The sequence below is a fragment of the Synchiropus splendidus genome, chromosome 2 (assembly GCF_027744825.2).
Source record: "Synchiropus splendidus isolate RoL2022-P1 chromosome 2, RoL_Sspl_1.0, whole genome shotgun sequence".
In the NCBI taxonomy this organism is placed as follows: domain Eukaryota; kingdom Metazoa; phylum Chordata; class Actinopteri; order Syngnathiformes; family Callionymidae; genus Synchiropus; species Synchiropus splendidus.
Window position 1 is genome coordinate 15,172,406 of NC_071335.1, and position 21,057 is coordinate 15,193,462.

A 21,057-nucleotide genomic window follows, 5' to 3' on the forward strand; every position below is an offset into this window, starting at 1 on the left:
TGCTGACCTACATTCATGTCTGCACTGCAACCAGATCGTCCTCAAAGTGAAAGAAAAAAACTGAGTGGTGCCCCTGCTACAAAAAAACTACTTCAGTTCAAAGAAGAGGTGGAATATTCACATGAGAAATAAGACTGTAAACAAAGCTGCTCAGAAAAGAAGGGGTTTATTGAAGACATTTCAATGCACTGTCCTGCCAGCGGGGGGCAGCTGTCGCCATCACCCATACAAGGTGAGTCCACCTGCAGAGCGCCCCGCCTCACTCACACACACTTTCATCGAGGATACATGAAGAAATTCCGAACACAGATGTATATTTTCATTCTAAACGTTGAGTCCTGACAACACACGTTTCGGGCTAAACTGCTGCCACTGGAGATCAGTGTTGTTCCACAGCTGCTGCTATGTGACAACAAACAGAGAAGGGTATCATCCGCCTGTGAGGCAGTGTGTCCCAGACTGTCCAGAAGATTTCACACACTCACGGCTCCGCAGCACCAGTGAGTCATCAGAGGGTTCCAGACAGATCCGAGCCGTCAGGGGAACATCATTTCCCAAACTCTCAGTCTTCCAGAGACCAAAGTCTCCTCTAATTTACCACAGCGGTTTGGACACTCAGACTCCACATTTGCTTCTGCGGTGGGCCTCAAGTCACTTTGGGGGAGGCAGATGGCAGCGAGAGGAGGCGGGCTGCAGCCGTCAACATCACCCTGCGGTCGCTGTGGTCCTCTGGGCCTTCGACGCTCGGTGATTTGGAAACCTTTGTGCCTCTCACATGGTGAACGCGGCAATTAAAAGTTCAACTTTTTATGGTTCCACTTTAGCCTTCGCCTGGAGGAACAGCATTTCTTCGACAGTACATCAAAATAGAAGACATATGAAGCTAAATTCAGTGTATTTCTAGTGTTGTATTGTCGCATCTTGCTGCTTTATAACGACAGCATCTGTGAAAGCGAACATCACGAGACGTAACTGACTGGTTGTAGTCGCTTACACTGAGGATTAGTTGACGGTTGCAAAGCACGTCATGTGCAGACGCTTCGTCGTGGAAGAGCAGACGTAGCTTGACTATCCAGTCCATCTTGTTTAGCGGTAAACATTCCCCGTGGAGAGACGAGTGACGTGGAGGAAGGCGCAAGGAAACCTGGCCAAGTTCCACATGCATAAATCTAAATATGCTCGCAGATCCCCTTCCTCAACAGTCTGTTCCATCAAACATTCCACCAAACAAAAAGCACAAAAATTGCTCTCATTTATATATATATATATATATATATATATATATATATATATATATATATATATATATATATATATATGTATAAGATTTTAAAATGAGAGCAAGCACTTTTTTGTGATATATATATATATACAAAATTTATATGTTTCTGATACTTATATCATCCATCCACATATACCTGTACAGTTATTTGACATTGTAATGGGCGTGTTCATGACATGTATGTTTAATTTTGGGGGAAAAAAAGCCTGGCAAGGCCTGATGACCTGCATCAATCAGGGTGAAAGGTGGTTTCAAGGAGGGAACAACTTCAACCAGTAGAGGGCAGTGTCGCACCAGTTCCAGAGCTCAACGAAGCATCCCATGTATTGATTTAATTCCATGAAAAAAACAACCTATTTTTTATTGTGTCTGTTTTTAATGGTCCGATTATATGTAGGTACGATGGGCAACTTTTAATCGAGTTATTTAATCGGGGTATTCATTCATTCACCAATTTAAGGGGGGAAATAAATTGTATAAGAAGAAAGACAAAAGTGTCATTGAAAAGGATGGAGAGTGATGTGTTCAGTGTTGGTGTGGTGTTCTCAAAAGTGGCCCCTAAAGTGATCCAGCTTCGAGTGAGTGACCATGATAATGCGGTCGTAGATACCAGCTGCAAAAATAACCACAGAAACCTCCACATGGACAGAAGCCAGTTGAGGAAGGTATGTGTGGACGTCTACTGGCTCCCTGGTGACTTCCAAGTTACAGAACAGCCACAACAACTCAGGGTAAAATTTGTAAATATTGATCATTTATTACAGTTAAAAAGATGTATGTACATACAGAACATCAAACCTGGTCACTTTCACCCATTTGCAAAGTAGCACTCTGAAACTAGTTGTCACATGACTTACAATGGGGCGGCATTGATTCAGTATTTACAACAAAGCAGAAGAATCTCTGGATCTGTCCTGCGGTGCAGTTGCAAAATAATACTTGTCATAAAAGGCATGTTTTCCAAAATAAGTACAACTGCTGGTCTCCTGCTGTCGACTTGTGTTGGGTGCACTGGTGCCCTCCGACCGGACGTTGGTCGGTTGGTTGGTCAGAAATGAAGACTCACATCGAGGTAGTCATTTGATCCAACAGGAGACAGGTGACCCCCAACATTCCCGATGTCCACAATGGTGCGGAAACTGAAAGACGTCTGATCACATGGGCATAAAGGTTTGGCTTGGCGTACGTAAGGCAGTCAAGTATACAGATAGTAGTGCAAGAGCCTCAGCGTCCAGCCACCATCCACAGTTCGAGTTCGACTTTTTCTTAGTGATTGGTAAGTAAATCTAATCCTTCCTGTATATAGTCGGGAGTGGAGCTCTGTCCTCTGGCCAAGCCCCCCTTCAGATGTTGTGGACCACCCTCACGTTGGCAAAATCCAGCTGCCATCCTCTAAACTCAGCCTCAACATAATGCAGCACGTGTAGCAACAAGTAAAGGGGCCCTACGCTGCTCCTTGTAGGAGCTTGTGGAGCACTGAAATACTGGCTACAGTTTGGGAGGGATATTGATCGCCATTTTAGATTTAAGCAAAATATCTTTGACGTTAATCTGAAAGATCTGCTGCATGGATGGGATGCTCGGTTTAATGAAAGGTTCTGGGTTTAGACGCGGGAATTCAAAAGACTCGCTGATCTGACTCCAAATTTTGGCCGTAAAATAGATTTTTTTTTTTTAAATTTTCCCGCCACAGCTGTTGCTGTTTCCACTCACCAAGCTCCAGCAACCTTGTTACTTACACTTTTAAGTAGTGTACTTCATAGGGTTTGTTATGAACACAAGTCAATGTGCCGAATTTGTCTTGATCTACTGGAACAAAGACTACAGTGTGTCGGCTCAGACTCTTAGTAGCTACTAATATTACTGGACGTATTACATATGACGCTCAATTCTTCTTGTCGCTCTGCAGGGGGGTGGGCGGAGTCAAACGTTGCGGCACAAATTCATGGAGTTTGTGAAAGTAGCAAGGGTGACGGGAAACTGCCCAAAAATAATGGCAACAACTCAAAACAGAGCGACCTCATGATTTGGCACGACATGTGGAGCAAAACTTCCCACACACACCAGTTGGCAAAGCAGGGTAGGGCCCCTTTAATGGCTAGCTCTGTTCCTCGAAACATTCGCAAGTGTCGCTAAACTCAGCCATTGTCTTCAAAATCCGACTCAAATTTGACACACGACTTGGAAACAGGAACCCCTTCCATCTTTATTTGGGACATTTCAAGAATCCTCCACGGATTATTCAGTGGCCGTCCCGCCCAGAGCTAAACATAAAGTTGTACTGAAATACACAAAGGCTGTAAAATGATGACCAGTCACAACCACCAGGGGGCGCCGGACAGAGAAGACCAGGGTTAATGGATCAGCATGGAGATACGCACCTAGAAGTTATGGTGATGTACAAAACCACGCCGCGGAAATATTAAATAACCACACAAGTGTAGACCTGGCGGAATGGAAAGAGGTTCAGAATCACCACTTTCAATGTGTGATGTATTTAAATGACACAACGTAAAGTGACACCAAAGCAGAGTCATTTTGGATCCAATAAAACAGAAGAGGGGTTCGATAATGGCAGTCTTCTGCACCACTTTCTAAACCGTCACGTGGGGAAAAGAAACGTGTGTGTGTGAATGTAAAAATGGGTCACAGCAGTCACGCTGCATACCTAATGCACATCTTGCTTTTGAGTACATGTTGAAGGCATTTTACAACACAAAGTAAATACACAAAGAAAGTCAAATCTTCCAAAGCTTTTGTAGAAAACCCAGGAATGCAATGCCTCTGACATATCGTTGAGCGAGAACAGAGAAAGCCCTTTTTACAATGTTTTCCGAGTGACTCAACTATATGTCCAAAAACATTTGATCTGCGTGGAAAAGTCGGATCCAACGTGGATCTGACCGCTTTGTGGAACAGCTTTGAGATCAGTCCAGGAAAGAGCAGCCACAGACCTGCTGGTAAAGCAACAGTACAGACCCCCACAGGAGGCTGTCGTGGTCTCTCGACCAGAAGCTGCCACCGCTCGAAACAGACAACACAAACCAGGGAGCGGCAGGTTTGAGGGCAGTGGAGAGGGAGGGGTTAAAAAGGTTTGCTTATTTACCTTTGTTGGGACCTTTAATGTACAATCACTGAAATAATACTAACTGAATACACATTTCATCATCTGAAAAGAACATTCAATGATTCACAATAAACAATTCTGATCTGAACAAGTCACTGGTGAAGAAGAAAAAAAAACAAAAAATAAAAATCAAGATATGAGAATCTTAAAAATATCACAAACCCTTTTACAGTTCAAGAGAGCGAGTGGCGAGGAAGGTCCTCGCCTGCCCCTGCGTTTAGAATCGATCGATACAAATTTACAAGACATTTGTTGAACGGATAAAATACTTCTTTATCAAAACAACATGCCCCCATTCAGACCCCCCCAAAGAGGCGAAACTGTCTCTCTGAACATGGAGAATGCCGATGTCTCGTTTCATTTAAAAAAAAAAAAAAAAGTGCATAACAGCAGCAGCATCAATGCTGGGACAGTGTGGGACAACAGGCATTAAAAAAATTAAATTACAATTGCAAACCACGGGGATATTAAGAGTTAAAGGCAAAACCCTGTCCAAACTTAAAGATGGATATTGACGTAAAAGTATATTATTTGACTTGTGATAATTCCGATATGACGACAGACTGATACCAGCTGCGCAGCCCAACACTGACGATATTACCGAGCGAGGAAACCCCATTACGAAGGCAACAGCCAGGACGTGTGCACACGGAGAAGAACATCCCACCACCCAGGTCTCTGCTTCAAACACGTTTTGTCACGAAAGCAATGTTAGAAACTCACCCATCTTCAGGGAAACAAAGCAACACGTGTGGCGGCCGCGGCCGCTGCGAAACAAAACCCAACGTCGTCCCTTGAGGACAGGAAACCCACGGGTGAAGGACAAAACTGCAGTCATTTAAAAATAAAACCTTTTTTTCTTCGAAACACCACAAAGGATTGTGTTCAGGAATGAACCGGTGGATCACTCTGAACATAGGCACAGTTTAAAAAAAAAGAAAACTTAAAAAAAAAAAGTACTTAAAATGACATACAAGCCACCGTTAGATCTTTGTTCTCTGTGGTTCGGAAAGCAATGAACACATGTTTGGAATTGAAGGGATCATTATGGCAGCAGCAGTAAATGTGGAGTTTTTTTTGTTTTGTTTTTGTTTTTTGCATATAACCTCCTTGTTTCCTCCCTCACAGTAGATGCGTGTAATGACAATATGTTGGCAAAGAGAGGGCGCTCAAATGATTTACAGACCTGCCACACTACCACCCACATATATATATATATATATATATATATATATATATATATATATATATATATATATATATATATGCATTTTGGCAAATAGGTGAAAATATTTCCTATGGTGCGTTTGGAATGAAAGGATAAGCAAGAGTGGGCATGTCCTAAAATGACCCCGATAATAAGAGTCTAGGAAAGTGTCTTAAGCTCATGATGGGTAAGACATGTCCTGTTCCTGAAACTCTTCTTTGCGCCCCGTCGTGGACTCCAGTGAGTCCGATTCCTTTTGAGTGTGTGACACACGCGAACAGGGCAGGCAGGCAACAGGGTGCAGCGCCGCAGAAGTCGGGAGAGTCCGACTGGGACGAAGGAGTTGTGGGCTCAGACCATGGCACGGTAGGGTCCCTGCATCTTGAGGAACTGGATAATATAAGACGGGCCACTTCCCACAATCTGCGGCGGCAGGTGGCTCAGAGGACAGTTCTCGATGCTCATGATGGACAGCTTGCTGCAGAGCGCCAACTCGAACGGCAGGCTGTGCAGGTTGGGGTTGTCGTTGAGGTACAGCTCCTCCAAGTTCTCCAGTGTGCCTGACGACAAACAGCACAATGACATCAACTTCCCAGATCCTCCCATATCTTGAGTATTTAAAATGTTTCGGGTGATGCGCAGCTTAGTGGTTTCCCTCTGTGCCTGTAGTCCAGTATCCATTCATTTCTTTCCCTTTCATGAAAGCCAGGCTCTTTCTAGAATTAAGATTCCTCAGCCCAAAAAAGACACACATCAAAAAATAAAACGAAACACATCAACCTCTCAGACTGGATATACTTAAATGGAATAAAATGGAATAGAAAAATTAAATTAAATGTAAAAAAAAGGCTCGAGTGATCTTCCAGTCCTCCTGACATTTTGCAAATGATATATGATATACCAGACAGGTAAACAAATGCCCTCATGAGAGAACAATAGAATTAATTCAAGTTAAGTCAGTCACACAGTAACACAAAAGTGAGCTGATGCCTACTTAGACTTGGGTTTTGGTTGGTACAAATGCTTACAGAGGCCTGTCTTTGCTTGTGTCTGGTGCTTGAAGCTAAAGGTGAACGGCAGCTATGGGCAGGGCAATATGACAAATAAAATGACAACAATTTTTAGATTATTCTTGATTTTCGTAATGTTGTTTTTTAAATGCCACATTAAGATACGATTTGTCTTATTTATTTATTTTTATTTTAGTTATTTAAAAATCTATTCACATTAAACAAGCTACAAAGCAAATGAAATAAAGAAAACAAATATTTTTCATTCTCCACTCAACAAATGTCAAAAAACAACAAAGCAGGCAAAATAAACTCTACCATCCTCAACGAAAGTTGACCTGAACACCAGTCTCATCGACTAGCTGAATATTTACCCAGTTTTGATTAGAATCACTGTTTATTTGAATATTTCAGAATCAGAATTCTGAATATTTTAATTTTGAATATTTCAAACGTTTGCCATCATTAATCATCCAGCTCTACCTCAATAATAAATCAGATTAGACAGGGTTCAATTTTGAACCCATAAGTCAGTGAGATGTGTGTGTCAAAGCACCAAGTTACCTTTCAGTGAAAAGACAAAGATCTTGGGAAGGAGAAGACATATGAAAGGAAAATGGCATGTGTTGAAGTGAAAACTAGACATACATTATGTAAACTCTCCCCACTGAATTATCATAACAAGGGTCCAGAGGAATCCAACTGTAAATTCTCAGGAAACCACAGCATAATATACAACAGAAAGTTTCAAATAAAACCATTCTCTCATGAGATGCGCTGTGCGGTTGTCTTTGGAACTCAACAAATATAAAGCGAGTCTCAAAACGCCCCTCTGTTGTGAATTCATCTATGCAGGTCAAATTTCTGAAATGTCACTCCTAACCAGAGCCTCATGACTTTGAATGGCGCACCGGTCTCTCTCTGGGTCATCTGACACCAACCTGAATGACTACATTAATGACCTACGAAAACCTATTAAGCACTTCAAACTGGGTTTGATCCAACATCGGAAACAAGGCAGGAGACTGGCTAGTTTACCGTACAAACCTGAAGCACTATTGTTTATGTTTGGTACTTACCAATTTCCTCTGGGAGTTGCTGGAGCAGGTTCTCTCCCAAACCCAGGTGAGTCAGGTTGTTGAGGTGGCCGATGCCTCTGGGTAATGTGGTCAGCTGATTGTTTGTTAACACCAGTTTCTGATGGCAGTGGAAACAATGCGATAAACACATCTGTCCAAACAAGTGCCACGCCGCTGCCAAATCTTCACTGCGAAACTTGCCTGTAGATCTTTAAGATAAGCGATTTCATTTGGTAGACATTCCAACTTGTTCTCCTCCAAGTCAAGCTCCCTCAGTTTTCTTAAATTTCCAATACGATGTGGTAACTTCTTCAGAAGATTATTGGACAATATTAACACCTGCAAAGACGTACCATGTTAGTAAAACTACAATCCACACGGTGAGGTTTCTCGACTATAAATTTGCCATGTGTGATCAGAGTCCTCCAGTCCTTCACCTCTGATACTGTCGTGCAACTCACTGCAGGGAAACAAGAGTGACGGTCAGTGTGTGCTGCTTTACCTCCAGTGACTCTAGACCACACACGTCCTCCGGGATCTTTGTTAGCTGATTGGTGGCCAGATTGAGCTCCACCATACTCGCCCATGTCCCGAAGTCTAGAGGCAGAGATGTTAACTGGTTGTCCTGAGGAGAAGGAACACACAACCAAGACACAACTTAGATTCCACACTTGCTTAGGGTGTCACACCCTCTTCCCTCTTCTTCCCTGGCACGATGTAGTGATCCATTAATGTCGAAATAAAATAACCTGTGATAAGTCACTCACATTGAACTTGTGTTTTTATTGTCCGACCATCCACCTGAGCTAACCTCATAAGACACTGATAGATTAGGATCCGAGCATGGGCACCTCTGATCCAGTGGATGATCAGATCAGTGAGCAGCCAGTGACTGTGTTAACCTGATCGTTGACTTTAGAGGAGCGGAGGTAAACTATATTGACGGTCACATGACAGCATTTGAACAGAGAGAGAGGTTACAGAATCTCATCAACTCATTCAAATATGAAGGCCCAACACCACAGTCAGTTTTATGTCATGAACAGGGCTGGGACCATATGCCTTTGTCCTGATTCAATTTACAATATTTATCATACACATCTAGAAAAAATACATGACTGACAGAACAAAAATGCACATCATGGTTTCCCCCAAAATTTGAGTATTCAAGGCGATGACAGTGTGAGTATTTAAATAAATAATAATATATAAATAAACAAATACACACAGCAATTTATGTGCAGTAACAAGGTGCAGGAACACCTTCTGCCAGTTAACTTTTGGGGCTAAACTGTTGCGGTGATAAGTTGAGAGAGCGAGCGTCCTCACAGACCTAACCAATATCCAACTAATTTCACAAGGATGACAACCACAGAGGGGCGACACTGAGGAGCAACTAGCAGAACGCTAACCATGTTAGCATGATCCTTCAGTGCTTGGTTTGAGTTCTTGTTAGTTTGAAAACAAAGGTTTGCCTCATATATTACATGGAGAGTGTTTTCCACTGGCAGCTCTGTTAGGCAGGTACATGCTTGAGCTTGTCATTCCCGCCCATCAAAACGTTAGAAAATAATTTTGAATCTGGGGGGAAATATTCTATATAATAATGATTAAAAATAGTGCATATATATATTCCCAATATATGGACAGTAGGATAAAGTTGCAATCGTTCATTTTAGTGCATTTATGGTTCAGATGACTATACACAAAGCAGAACTTTGAAACTCTGGAAAGACAATATTGGAAAAGCACTTGAATTAATACTGCACATTTTGACCATAACAGCAGGATTTTCATATCCATTGCCATAACCGACGACTAATAAATCAGTAACAAACGCTGCGAGCTTGGTGACACAGTCCAGATTCCATTAAACATTCCTGTCTCTCCGCCTCTTACCTTCATGTTAAGCTTGCTTAACACTTTGGCCCGAGTGAAGATCCCAAAAGGGATCTTGTTGATTCTATTGTGCTCCATATTGAGAGAGTAGATGGTGGAGAACTGGGATGGTCCTCCAACAGGGTACGACTGGAAGCAGTTCCTCGCCAAAGTCAGACTGGTGAGGTTGACCAAACTGGAGAGGAGACCCTGGTCCAGCCCCACAAGAGAACAGTTATCAGAACTGTGGAGCTTGGGAACGGCAGCACACATGTGAATGACTCATCGCGTCTACTGACCTCCGGCAACACAGAGATATTGTTGTTCTCAAGGTTCAGCTCCTCCAAATCACGACATTTTGCTAATGATCTCGGAATCGCCGACAACCGGTTGTATCTCAAGCCAAGGCGGTTTATGCTGGCAAGGTTGCCTGAAACAACACAGGTGAATTAGGAATCGCTGCTCGCTGGCGAGGCGGCGCGAGCGTCGTACCTATAGTCTCTGGGAGGTCCAGGAGCTCATTGTGCTGCAAATCAAGGTTTGTAATCTGTGTGCAATTTCCAATCTCCTTCGGTAGGTGTTCCAACTGATTATGAGCCACATCCAGAGTAATGAGGCTGCAAAGTTCCCCTGCAGACACAGCAAAGACTCACATTTAGCAGCCAAACAAGCAAGCAATACGTTGCTGCCATGCTAGCAGGAACAGTCCAGACCCATCTTCCCAGAGGCACAGACCAGATCAAGAAGCCAGATCACAGTTAAACCTTGTAAAAGTTGACACAATAAAAACGCACATGCACACAGTAGTTCATGAATGATCTGAGTGAGGTGAGCAAATCCACTTCCTTGGTTTGGGGTCACAACTAGGAATGACAATAGTGTTATTTACCGTACATACAATGTGCCACTTATTCCACCATTAATGATTAAAGAGTCCAGCCGAAGAAAGGTCAGAGCCCGGGGCTTAAAAACGGGGCGACGTCATCAATCGAAACTTACCAATCTCTGCAGGAAGCTGCTTGATCTTGTTCTCGCGGATGCTGAGCATGGTGAGCTTGGAGAGGTTCCGGATGTCCTTCTCCACCGTGGTGATTCGGTTAAATCGAAGGTAGAGGGTGGTGAGGGACGTCAGCCGGTAGACCACTGCGGGAATCTCTCTCAGCTTGTTGTGCCTGAGGTCGAGCATTTTTAGTTTCTTTAGCGAGTCCAGAGATTCGGGTAAGCTGTTCAAGGAGTTCTCGCTCAGCGCCAATGTGACCAGACCTGACAGGCAGCCCACCTCAGCTGGCAGGCTCTGCAGCTTGTTGCTGTACAAGTAGAGTTCAGCCAGCTGCGTCAGTTCCTTGATGGAGGTGGGCAGTATGTGGATGGACCGTTTGGAAAGGTCGAGTCTCATGGAGTTCTCCTCACGGCACTTGTTAAGCTCTTTAATGACCTCAGCATTGCTGGACTTCTTGCGAGTGCCTGGTGCCGGGTTGGGTCGCTTTATTGTATTGTCAACAGAGAAGGCAACACCAAGGGTGGAGCCGCTAGTGTCCTTCTTTCCTTCTTTGGTATCTTTCCCTTTGGTCTTGGTGTCTTTGCCTCCATCTTTCGTTAAACCAGCCAGGGCTTTGGCCTCTTTTTCCCTTTCTTTTCCAGTGGGACCACTTTTTGAGTCCTTTTCTTTTGAATCTTTTTCTTTACCTAAAGTACTACTCATGGCGACGTTATCCAGCCTCCTACAGAGTCACTCATGGGAGTCTCTTGTGAGGAAACTTATTCAGGTAAAAAGGGACAAAGGTAGCCGTAGCGGCTGGGAGAGAAAACGTCCTTGTGAAGGCCCACACATTTATGACTATCTCAAGAGAAGACCTCCAGACACAAATGATACGGTACTTGATCCTTATTCCTTTGTTAACAGGTCATGAGTGGCAGGAAGATGGATTGTGGCATTGATGGACCACATGCTTGAAACAGCACAGAACTCCTGGATATTTGGATTCAATTCCTTGGTGATGCAAACTCCAAAGGTCTATATTTACTGTTGGTGAGACAGAGAGAAAAGGGGTTAGTGGTAGTTGCCATTCCTTTTAAAAACATTGTGTCTATATAGAGACAGACAGAAATTGAAAGACCTTAAATGTCGTTGTTAGTTTGACAAATATGAATGGCATCTCACACACACACACACACACACACACAACTTCACTTGTAAATTAAAAAACAGAGCTAGGTTTTTATATTGGAATCCTACATCGGAATATAAATAGAAAAATCAGCGCCTGATGACAAATATCTTAAAGTATTAAAAAGAGTCAGATCTACAACCTCACTTTTAACACAATACGCAACAGAACAGTAGTGTAGGTAGGTGATATTGCAATAAAATGCAATTCAAAACTAATGACGTCAAAAACGTTTTTTTATTAAAGTAGCAAGTGGTTGTCAATTACTTCAGACTGCGAAAGTGTATAATTCAGTCAATAAAACCTTACATTTTCCTCGCTACATACACTCATGACAGTAAAAAAAAAAGCTTCAAAATCTTCAACAAAAAGAGTGTTCATCTCAATCAGAGTTGATCTGTTGAAAGAAGTAATCGCAATGACAAACATTTCCCAGCAAAACAAGAACGGCTGAGCGGCTGTTGACGTTGCTAAACCTCACGCCCCACCTAAACAAGCAGACAGATAAAAGATTTTCACTATAGCTTGAAGTCCAGAACAAAGTGCAAGCTCTTCAGCCCAGGCGAGTCTCATCGCCTCTTAGCTTATCACTGCATGTTATCAACACTGGCATGTTTCGATGACATCCAGAGAAGAACAAGCTCAAACTTATGCCAGAAATATGCAGTGAGAATGAGTGAGAGCCAAGCAGGAGATGATTTCAAAAAAGGAGGAACAAAATAGAGAGTTATCAGTAGTTATTTTGGTATTAAATCACAATTAATGAAGACAATATCCATTATCTTGTATCATAACTATTGATATTATCAAGTTAGATGTAGTACCACCCATATTTCAGTATTCAGTGATGCAGTGGTAACAGACTGCACGGGGACTACAGATATTCACTTGCTCAGTATTGCCTCACGGACTCATAAAGTTTAATACTGTGTTTAAAATATTGTCACATGCTTCTTGGTTAACTTGGTGGCTACACTTCCTTCTGGTGCAGACTGCGGACAATGGGCATTTGGTTAGGCCAAAAAAATTCGGGTGTTGATGGTGACACTCTCCTTGCTGCAAAGTGTTATAAAACTAAGGTGCATGAAAATGAGAAAACATGGCAGGTCTTCTCTTCTGTGGTAAACAGAATGCTTCTCTTCAGGCTTCTGCTGACCCTCACAGCCAACAGAGACCATAGTGCTTGTGGCTGTTAAGATCTGAAATGCAGCCATCTCTTAATTGCGAACATGTAACTCAACATTCTCACCAGCTCCATTTTAAAAAATGTTTCAGGATGGGATCTTCTGATCCACTGAATGTGAATCGTGAACTTGAAAAATGAAGAAATAAAATCGGTGTGTTATCGCCACATATGCTACATTTCTTTAAACAAACTCTCATTTTTGATGCCATTCTCCACCCGTGACCACCCGCTTTGTAACTGATCAAAGGCAGAGCCTGGATGGAGCTGAATCCCATAAAATAAATGGATTGTGTCACTACAGAACAGTGATTCCTACTGTTTTGAAATGGTTCAAATGAAGCTGCTCCATGGTGCTTTTTACATGCAAGTTGAGGTCCCATGGGCCTAAAAACAGAAGTAAACCTTGCACAATGTGGGCCCTTTTAAGTTAAAACTTAAACTTTTTTTTTGCTTGCCTCACTTCTTCTTGTATATGTGGTAAACGTTCACATGTACATAGTAGGGCTGGGACGACATGCACGTGGCCCGATTCAATACTTTTCCAATGTTTGCGTGCTGATTCAATATACAGTATATCGTGATTGTGATTTATTAAATTAAAAATAAATAAGAAAAATGAGCAAGGTTGTTCACAGAATTTTGGTCAGTCAATGAGGTCAATGATTTGTATGCTTGTTTTCTTTGTTTTATGAGTGATATCTCCAATATGCAGACACCCTCAACTGGTCCCATTTTAATTCCGCCAACAGCAGACGTGCTCCAGTCATTTTTTTGTTAACTGGTCTATGTCAACGTGTCGACCTCAGTGACTGTTGCGATGTTTACACCTCATCTTATTACGTGTCATCATGTGAGATCATTCTAAAGGCATTGGCAGCATTTTTATTTGCGATCGTTTGCATACAGCAAACATCTGAATCACAGAGGACAGAAAACAGACAGCCTTATTTGTTCTCAAAGATGTCCTTAAAGTTGAACAGCCCTCAAGATATTTCTGTGGTCATGGTTACTGTGTTTAGTCGTTACGCATACAGTAATTCCATCAAGATTTTACAACAAAATACCCGGTGGAAAAAAAAGAGTCAAGGGCAGATCAGGATAAAAGCTATGGGAAAAGGTTACCACTGCTAAGAGTGATCTTTAGAAGTGGCTATTAAAGCACTGAGCCCCCAAACAACAGTCATATGACCTTTTGGGTGAATAGCATAGCAGCAGTGGACCTTACATGACAGAATGCGTTATGTAACGTATCGTGAATAAAAGAGCTATGCAACGTGTTTTACACACCTCACTATTAACGGGAAAGATGTCCCACACCAGCTGTATAAGGCATGACTGTTTGAAAAACAGTCACATATTTCAACTGAGGAAAACCAGAACATCCCAACAGCCCAGAATACAGAGACTCCAGCCTTTAAAGGTGACACTCCACAGCCAGTCTGGCTACCTTTGCGGTTCTGAGTGAGGGATACAGTTTAGCTCTTCTCTTCTTTTCACTTGGACCAGTATCTTCACTGGACTAGAACCATTGCATCCTTACTTAACAAGCCAACAGGCTCCATCTGGCCTTGAGTAAATTTCCCAGACACCAACTTCCCATGGTTGTAGGAGTGGACTCCTTTTTACAGTGACTTAGAGACTAGGGGGAGCTTTTACTTTAACAATCCTCTGACCAATCATGGATCCTGATAAGAAGGAAAGGCAGAATGCACCCAACAGATGTTGGTACTATATAGGAACAGCGCCTAGGATTTATAGATGCTGATCGTCATTTGTAGCACTATTAGGCCTGCACGATTCAGAGGAAAATATGAATCACGATTTTCTTTTGGTAAGAACTGATATCACGATTCTCTGCAGCAGCAAACAGATGACGTTTGAGGTGCTGATAAAGATTTGTGGTGTTACCTGGCGGTAACTGCAACGAGTGAAAGTCTTGCAAGTCACTTTCAACTGACCGGTTTGAATCCAAAATACAGCCACACAACCAAATGCGAGCCTTTTTTTGGAACAAGTTTGTTTTGAGACTGATTGGTGGGCTGATTCTCGTAACTAGTCCGCGCTTTGTCATCCATTTTCCTTCAGTTTCTGTCCTGTCGCTGACCTATTCAATCACAACCGCGTTCACGTCACGAGTGAAACAGGTGACTACACGGCGCTTTGTCATTGGCTGAAGCTGAAGCCATGAGCATCGCGGGAACTCAGAAAGTTACACTTGGGCGTGTAACACCCACAAAGGAAAGTCGCATTTGTGATGCGAATCCAGGCGGTTTGGAAATTAAATACAAATAGAAGTTAATCAAAATTGCATTTTTTAAATGAATATTGTGCAGGGCTAAGCACAATACTAAGTGATGGCTGGAGATACCAGAGTGAAGGCTGAACAAACCTTTAAAAAAAACTCCACTCAAAGTCTTCCACCTTCACTAAACGACAAAGTCAGGGCACTATGGAAGAAACTCCTGCCATGCCTGCATGCATATGCAACAGAAAAAAACACGTGCGGGGCTTCGACTTAACACTTCACTCCATATTCAGATGCCCGTTTCTAATAAACTCAAAACTGTTTTTCATTTCAAGCTTCATTTCAAAATTGCTCATCTAGTTTGGCCAAACTAGCCAATATGAAGCAGAAAAGAAAAAGCGGCATGAGTGCTCCTGTGTAAAATGTACAATAGTATAAACATTTTTATTGCACGCATTATAGTCAACTGATTATTTTGATTCATATTATAATCACTATTATTCAATGACTCAAGATATTGCTTTTACTAAATATTTGTCAGCTGTGATTCCACCCCTCAAGCATTTATTGTGTGATTTTTCATGAGCTTCTTTTGAGAAGAAGACACTCCTATGATTACAGAACTGCTGTACTTGAGCTATCTTTCCACATGCAGTGTGAGCGCATGGTTTCACCACCACTGTCTCAGGTTAAGCGCACGTGACTGTTCTTATAAACTTATCCACTTCCAAATCACCACTGGTTTTCAGAACATCTGCAACAAGCAGCATGCAATTTGTAAAAAATATTAATTTATTTTGGGTGGGAGTCTTTCTACGTTCACAAAACGCATCAATACATCATTCTACTGCATGACCATCATACCATACAACATCTGATACGATCAACATAAAAACACCTCTCCCCTGTAAGCCAGTCCTACATATAATGAAATAATATGAAACAATGCATACATTGAAATGAATAACATCTTTATATAACTATTGAGCCGTAAAAAGAAAACTTAAATCACTGTTCAATATTAGTATATATTAGAGTAAAGCCCTGCTGCACATGGAAATAAATAATTTAAACACTGGTCACAGTGTTGAGGGGCATCCTCACATGAGCAGTGACACAATTGTAGTGGTATATGTCATTTTGTAAAATATCGTACTGTTTCAAATCTGATACGGCATTTTACCTGAGTATATCAAGATGGGCATTTAAGGCAATATCACCCAGCAATACGTTGACCTTCAGCTGCATCACATGATGTGTTTACTGGTGTCTGGTGAAAATGAACAATAACTCCATTAGCTCCATTAAAAACACTCCAAACCAAGTATTTCAAAATCCCCTGCGCTACGAATATTGCACTTGCAATCGTGTTTCCATTAGGCACATTTGCCCCATCTAAAAATCCAGCCCATTTAGGTCCTACAGATCCAGCTCACGTGCATTACCACAACTCCTCTCTCAACAATAAGTCCATCCAGCAACCTGTAGACATTGACTTGGTCCCTGCCAGAGTAGCAGAGCTGGACAAATTCAATTTACTGTTTACAACAGAACAACTTGAACGGTGATGTCGTTGCTTGATTTTCCCATATTCCAGATGAACAGCATGAATTGGAAGATGCTACTGTCAAGCTTAACAGGAAATCTAATCACAAACAGAAGGACACTTCTCTCATATCTGGAAAAACATTTTCCTTTTATTCAATCATCAGGTATTGGCAGGGATCAACTTTAATTGCTTCATTGGGTTGTTGAGGTTAGGCTGCTACATGGAAGGTAACTCCTTGGTATTGAGTAAAAGGCCATTCAACCTCTACATTTTCAGAGGGATTAAAAACTGGACTCAAAAGGTTCACTTTTCTGTCTCTCTCCAAGACTTTCTCCTCATGTCAACTGATAGGTGGACATCATGTGGCAGGTTAGTGTTTTCCACATCTAAGATAGTCTGTGAATTATGGCAACCAAATATCAGACAATTTAGTCTACAGTCTGCAAGAAATGCAAACAATAAAACACATTGTCAGGTGTTGAGTTTTCAAGCAATGCATGTAAAAAACGCATCACTTCCTGCAATCCTTAAGAGATACGTTAGATCACTAGATACAACTAGAATCTACAAGACATTAGCTGCTTTCGTTTTATATATATATATGATGACATCAGATATTGATTCCAATTTCTGAAAACACATTGACATGAACATGAGCAGGGGCCATGATGTTATCATCAGCTATTTGCAACAATTGTTTTTCAGCTCATGGGCTGAAAACATACAGCCATTGACTAAATAGAAGTACACTGTCCAAATGAGGTAGTAAAAGCACAGGTTAGCCATGAAGTAGTGATGAGACTTCATGAAACAGTGTCCTAATTTTCAGAGGCCAGCAGATGGGGCTCTTGGTTAAAAACGATGTGAGGTTTCATTGAAAAGGTTGTTTGAATCCAAAGATTTCAGAGCATAGAGTGTGAAGCAAAGAATTACAAAAGCAAAACACCCAGACTGCAGGTGGGATCTGGTTAGAGGTGCAAATAGATTTTGTGGCATGACTCTTCGCAAAATAAAAAATGATGACATAAAATTAAAAAAGAAGGACAAAATAAAATGTATTTTCACAAGGCTTGGTTTACTTATATTTTACTCAATTACTTTGGCCAAACCTCCCACCTTTGCCATGATCTGCGACCCCCGCCGAACACTCAATGGATTCTACCAACTGAGTAAACCCCAGGTCATTGCCAGACGCTGCGATGTGGTTATCTTATTCAACATATTTGCGATGACTTTAAATTTCACAGTCCTTGTGTTTGAAAGTGGTTGAGTCTGATATTCATTTTGAGCAATCTCTCTGCAGTCTCTACGGGAGCTGGAGCCCTGAAGCACCGCTCACTTAAGCAGAAGCCTGTGGTAGCAACAAACCCGAGTGGAGGAAATGTCCAGAAGACCACAACTCGACATCAGTGAAAACAACTCATGTCTTCTTCAGATTTTCTGTTACTTTGCCTGTGTAATTTCGTAATTCACGTAAATCATTCTGTTGGACTCCAGCAATGCTAAACCTTTTAAAGTCAAATTTCATTGGCATTTTATGCAAATTCATCATTTGTCTGTCCAAAATGACAATATATCACCATTAAAAAGGGATTATTGACATTAAATGTGAGTCGAGAGTAATTTTACTGTCCAGTTTCTGATTTAAAAACTGAGACTGTGTAACTTCGATGTTCAACATCTGCCAAATCTAAGATCCTCCATCATAAATCAAGGTAATATCTGTCACGTGAATGACTTTGGAGACATTTTGCTGCATACGTTGATGTTAATTCATTAATCTGTGGGTTACATTAGAGATTAGATAGAACTTTGTTGATCCTTTGGGAAGACTGCCACCAGGAAATGACAATTCCAACAGCACGGAATAGATTTGTATCACATAAAGTATCAAATATGTAAAAGACCACATATAAATCAAAACTATTTGAAAATGGACCTTAAACCTAAAAGTTGGTTAAAAAAAAAAAAAAGGTTTTGTAGTATCATTTTCTGCAGTAAAATTTGGCTAGAACCTCCACTCCCAGCCAGTCAAACCATGCCCATTCATGAAGTATTAATTCTCAAAACGAGTCCTGGATTATAGGTCTAAAATCCAAAAATAAGTCTAAATATAGATGCCCATTTTGCCATTTACTTTTAAGCCTACCTGACTTTGAGGCTTAAGTTTTCTTGACATTTATGTTCAAGAAACAGGTTTGTAAACTAAGAAAGGAATTCCTTCATTTGCAGAGCAAAACACAAGGTCATACTGTGCCTGTTGTTTTTCAGTCAAATTATCATCGAACATGTATGTTGTCGTTGATCAGTCATATTTTTAAACTCAGTTTAATTTTGTGAGAACTTCATATTGTGGTCCTGGTACCATTTTGTGAGGTTACCATTTTGCTACATCCATAGTTCTTGTGAGAACAGGACGAGGCGAGTATCAGTAGCGTAAGAAACTGCATTTAATATCATCAGGGAGCCAGTCCAGCATGTCATATGGAACTGTCAACAGTGAAATATAGGTCATGAAAAAATCCCCAACATTTTAGGGTCAGTAACATCACTCCTGCATGGCAGCCTTCCAAAATGTATCTAATATACATTAAAAAAACAGATATTGCAACCTAAACTGCAGAATATATGTAAGGCAGAGGTATTACACTGTAACTACCAATAGGCTCATGTGGCCAATTCTTCACTTTTATCAAGGGGTTTTACATATAAGCGAGCAATATAACACATTACCTGTCTTCATAATTCATTACCGTGGATTTGCGTTGTTCCTGGTTTGGGTTAGTACTTATTCACACTGTGACGTAAACGTCAAGCAGCTAGAGATTTGAACAGGCGTATTCTTACTATGCATCTTAGAATTAAAGACACAGCAGCGGGCCACTAAACAACAGCGTCGCCATGGCAAAAGCTCCCTGTTACAAGTGAGGTGACAACAAGACATATATATGATAGAAGCTAAGCCAAAGTGCTAATGCTAACGACAGCTAGCCCACTAGCTTCTCCCATTAAACCACTGTAAAACAGCCCAAACAAAAGTCTAGTGGACACATTGCTTTGACGAGACGCTGTAGCACACGCTTTAAAGTGAGATGCAGTGGTTGTCTTGGTTTGGTGTCGGTGTGCTGGTTTATTTTCAGCCTTTGGTGATGCTAACTGAGGAACAGGCCCCACAGAGCAGCTATGGGACGTGGAGCCGACAGGAGAAACCCCTGCTGCGGCCAGCTGAGCAACACAGACACCCTCACTAAACATCACGGACAGAAGGTCGGCCTCGGTGTAACACGCCTTCCTTGAAACGTATCACAACTCGAGGGTGTCCAGGCCGCCTTCTACTGTTGAAGACAGTCACGTCAAAAAAGAAAACACTCCTAAAAACAGCGGCCATTCCGAACAAAAGAGTGCGTCCGTTCTCGCCATTGCACGACGACATTTGACTGGAATACGGGACGTAGCAGGGCGCACGGATGACGGCCTTCAGTGGCCACGCGCGGAGACGCGCTGAACAAGCCCGACAGTCCGCTGGTAGAAGGAGAGAATCAGTGTTTTACCTTCAGAGGTGTGACTCCGCCATCCTAGTCGCTGCTGCTGCTGCTTCCTCCTCTGATCCTACACTGCCGCTCCCCCTCCCCCTGCCGCCAACCTGCGTCATTCTCACGGCCGGCCAATAGGAGCGCGCGACAGAGCTGCTGCAAGCTGAGGAAGTGACCAAAACACCGCACGAATAACGTTTCTGTGGAAGGGGTTCGTCAGCCAGAGGTCACCCCGGAATCACGTCCCCCTCTTTTGTTGCGTGGCCTGTAAATGCACCAACTAAGACCCTTAGCCCTGTTCGTGCTGTCATACAATTACTATTCACAATAATAATCACAGTTTGTCCGTCAACGACGTGAGGACATCAAATATGTCGAAAGCCTAATAAGTAGTTTTTGCTATTCAAAATAGTTGTTGTTTAAGAAGATGACTTAAATGATGGCATAGCAAACCTCCAGGCCAGACTGGTTTCACTGAAGAAAATCGTTTTGTTTTCAAGTATAAAAACAGAAATAAGGTCTCTTTGAAAACGTGTTATGTTTATTGGGTTAGACATACATTTAAACTGGTACTGAATGTGTTTTAATAAGTAGTCACAGCAATTGATGCAAACTCCTAACATCTGGACCAGTTTCACTGGTGTGTCACTGGTGTTTATGAGACAAAGGGAGCGTTTCACCTTCGTGAAAATAACATGAAAACATTTATAAGGCGAAACAACTTTGAATTGCCAAAGGAAAAGAACAGTAAGCATACGGAAACAACACGGAGATATATATATATATATATATA

At 41.9% G+C, this 21,057-nt stretch overlaps 1 protein-coding gene across 1 annotated transcript; it reads right to left on the reverse strand.

The window, feature by feature from the left end:
- Positions 1-2,041: 2,041 nt before the first annotated feature.
- LOC128754772 (leucine-rich repeat protein SHOC-2) lies at positions 2,042-20,368 on the reverse strand. The gene is made up of 9 exons (XM_053857634.1): positions 20,283-20,368; positions 10,583-11,606; positions 10,076-10,213; positions 9,883-10,013; positions 9,605-9,793; positions 8,208-8,330; positions 7,907-8,044; positions 7,706-7,823; positions 2,042-6,176 (listed from the first exon to the last, which is right to left on the reverse strand). The coding sequence occupies exons 2-9, from the start codon at positions 11,283-11,285 to the stop codon at positions 5,968-5,970; spliced, it is 1,749 nt and encodes a 582-aa protein (XP_053713609.1). The 5' UTR covers positions 11,286-11,606; positions 20,283-20,368; the 3' UTR covers positions 2,042-5,967.
- Between the last annotated feature and the right edge of the window lie 689 nt (positions 20,369-21,057).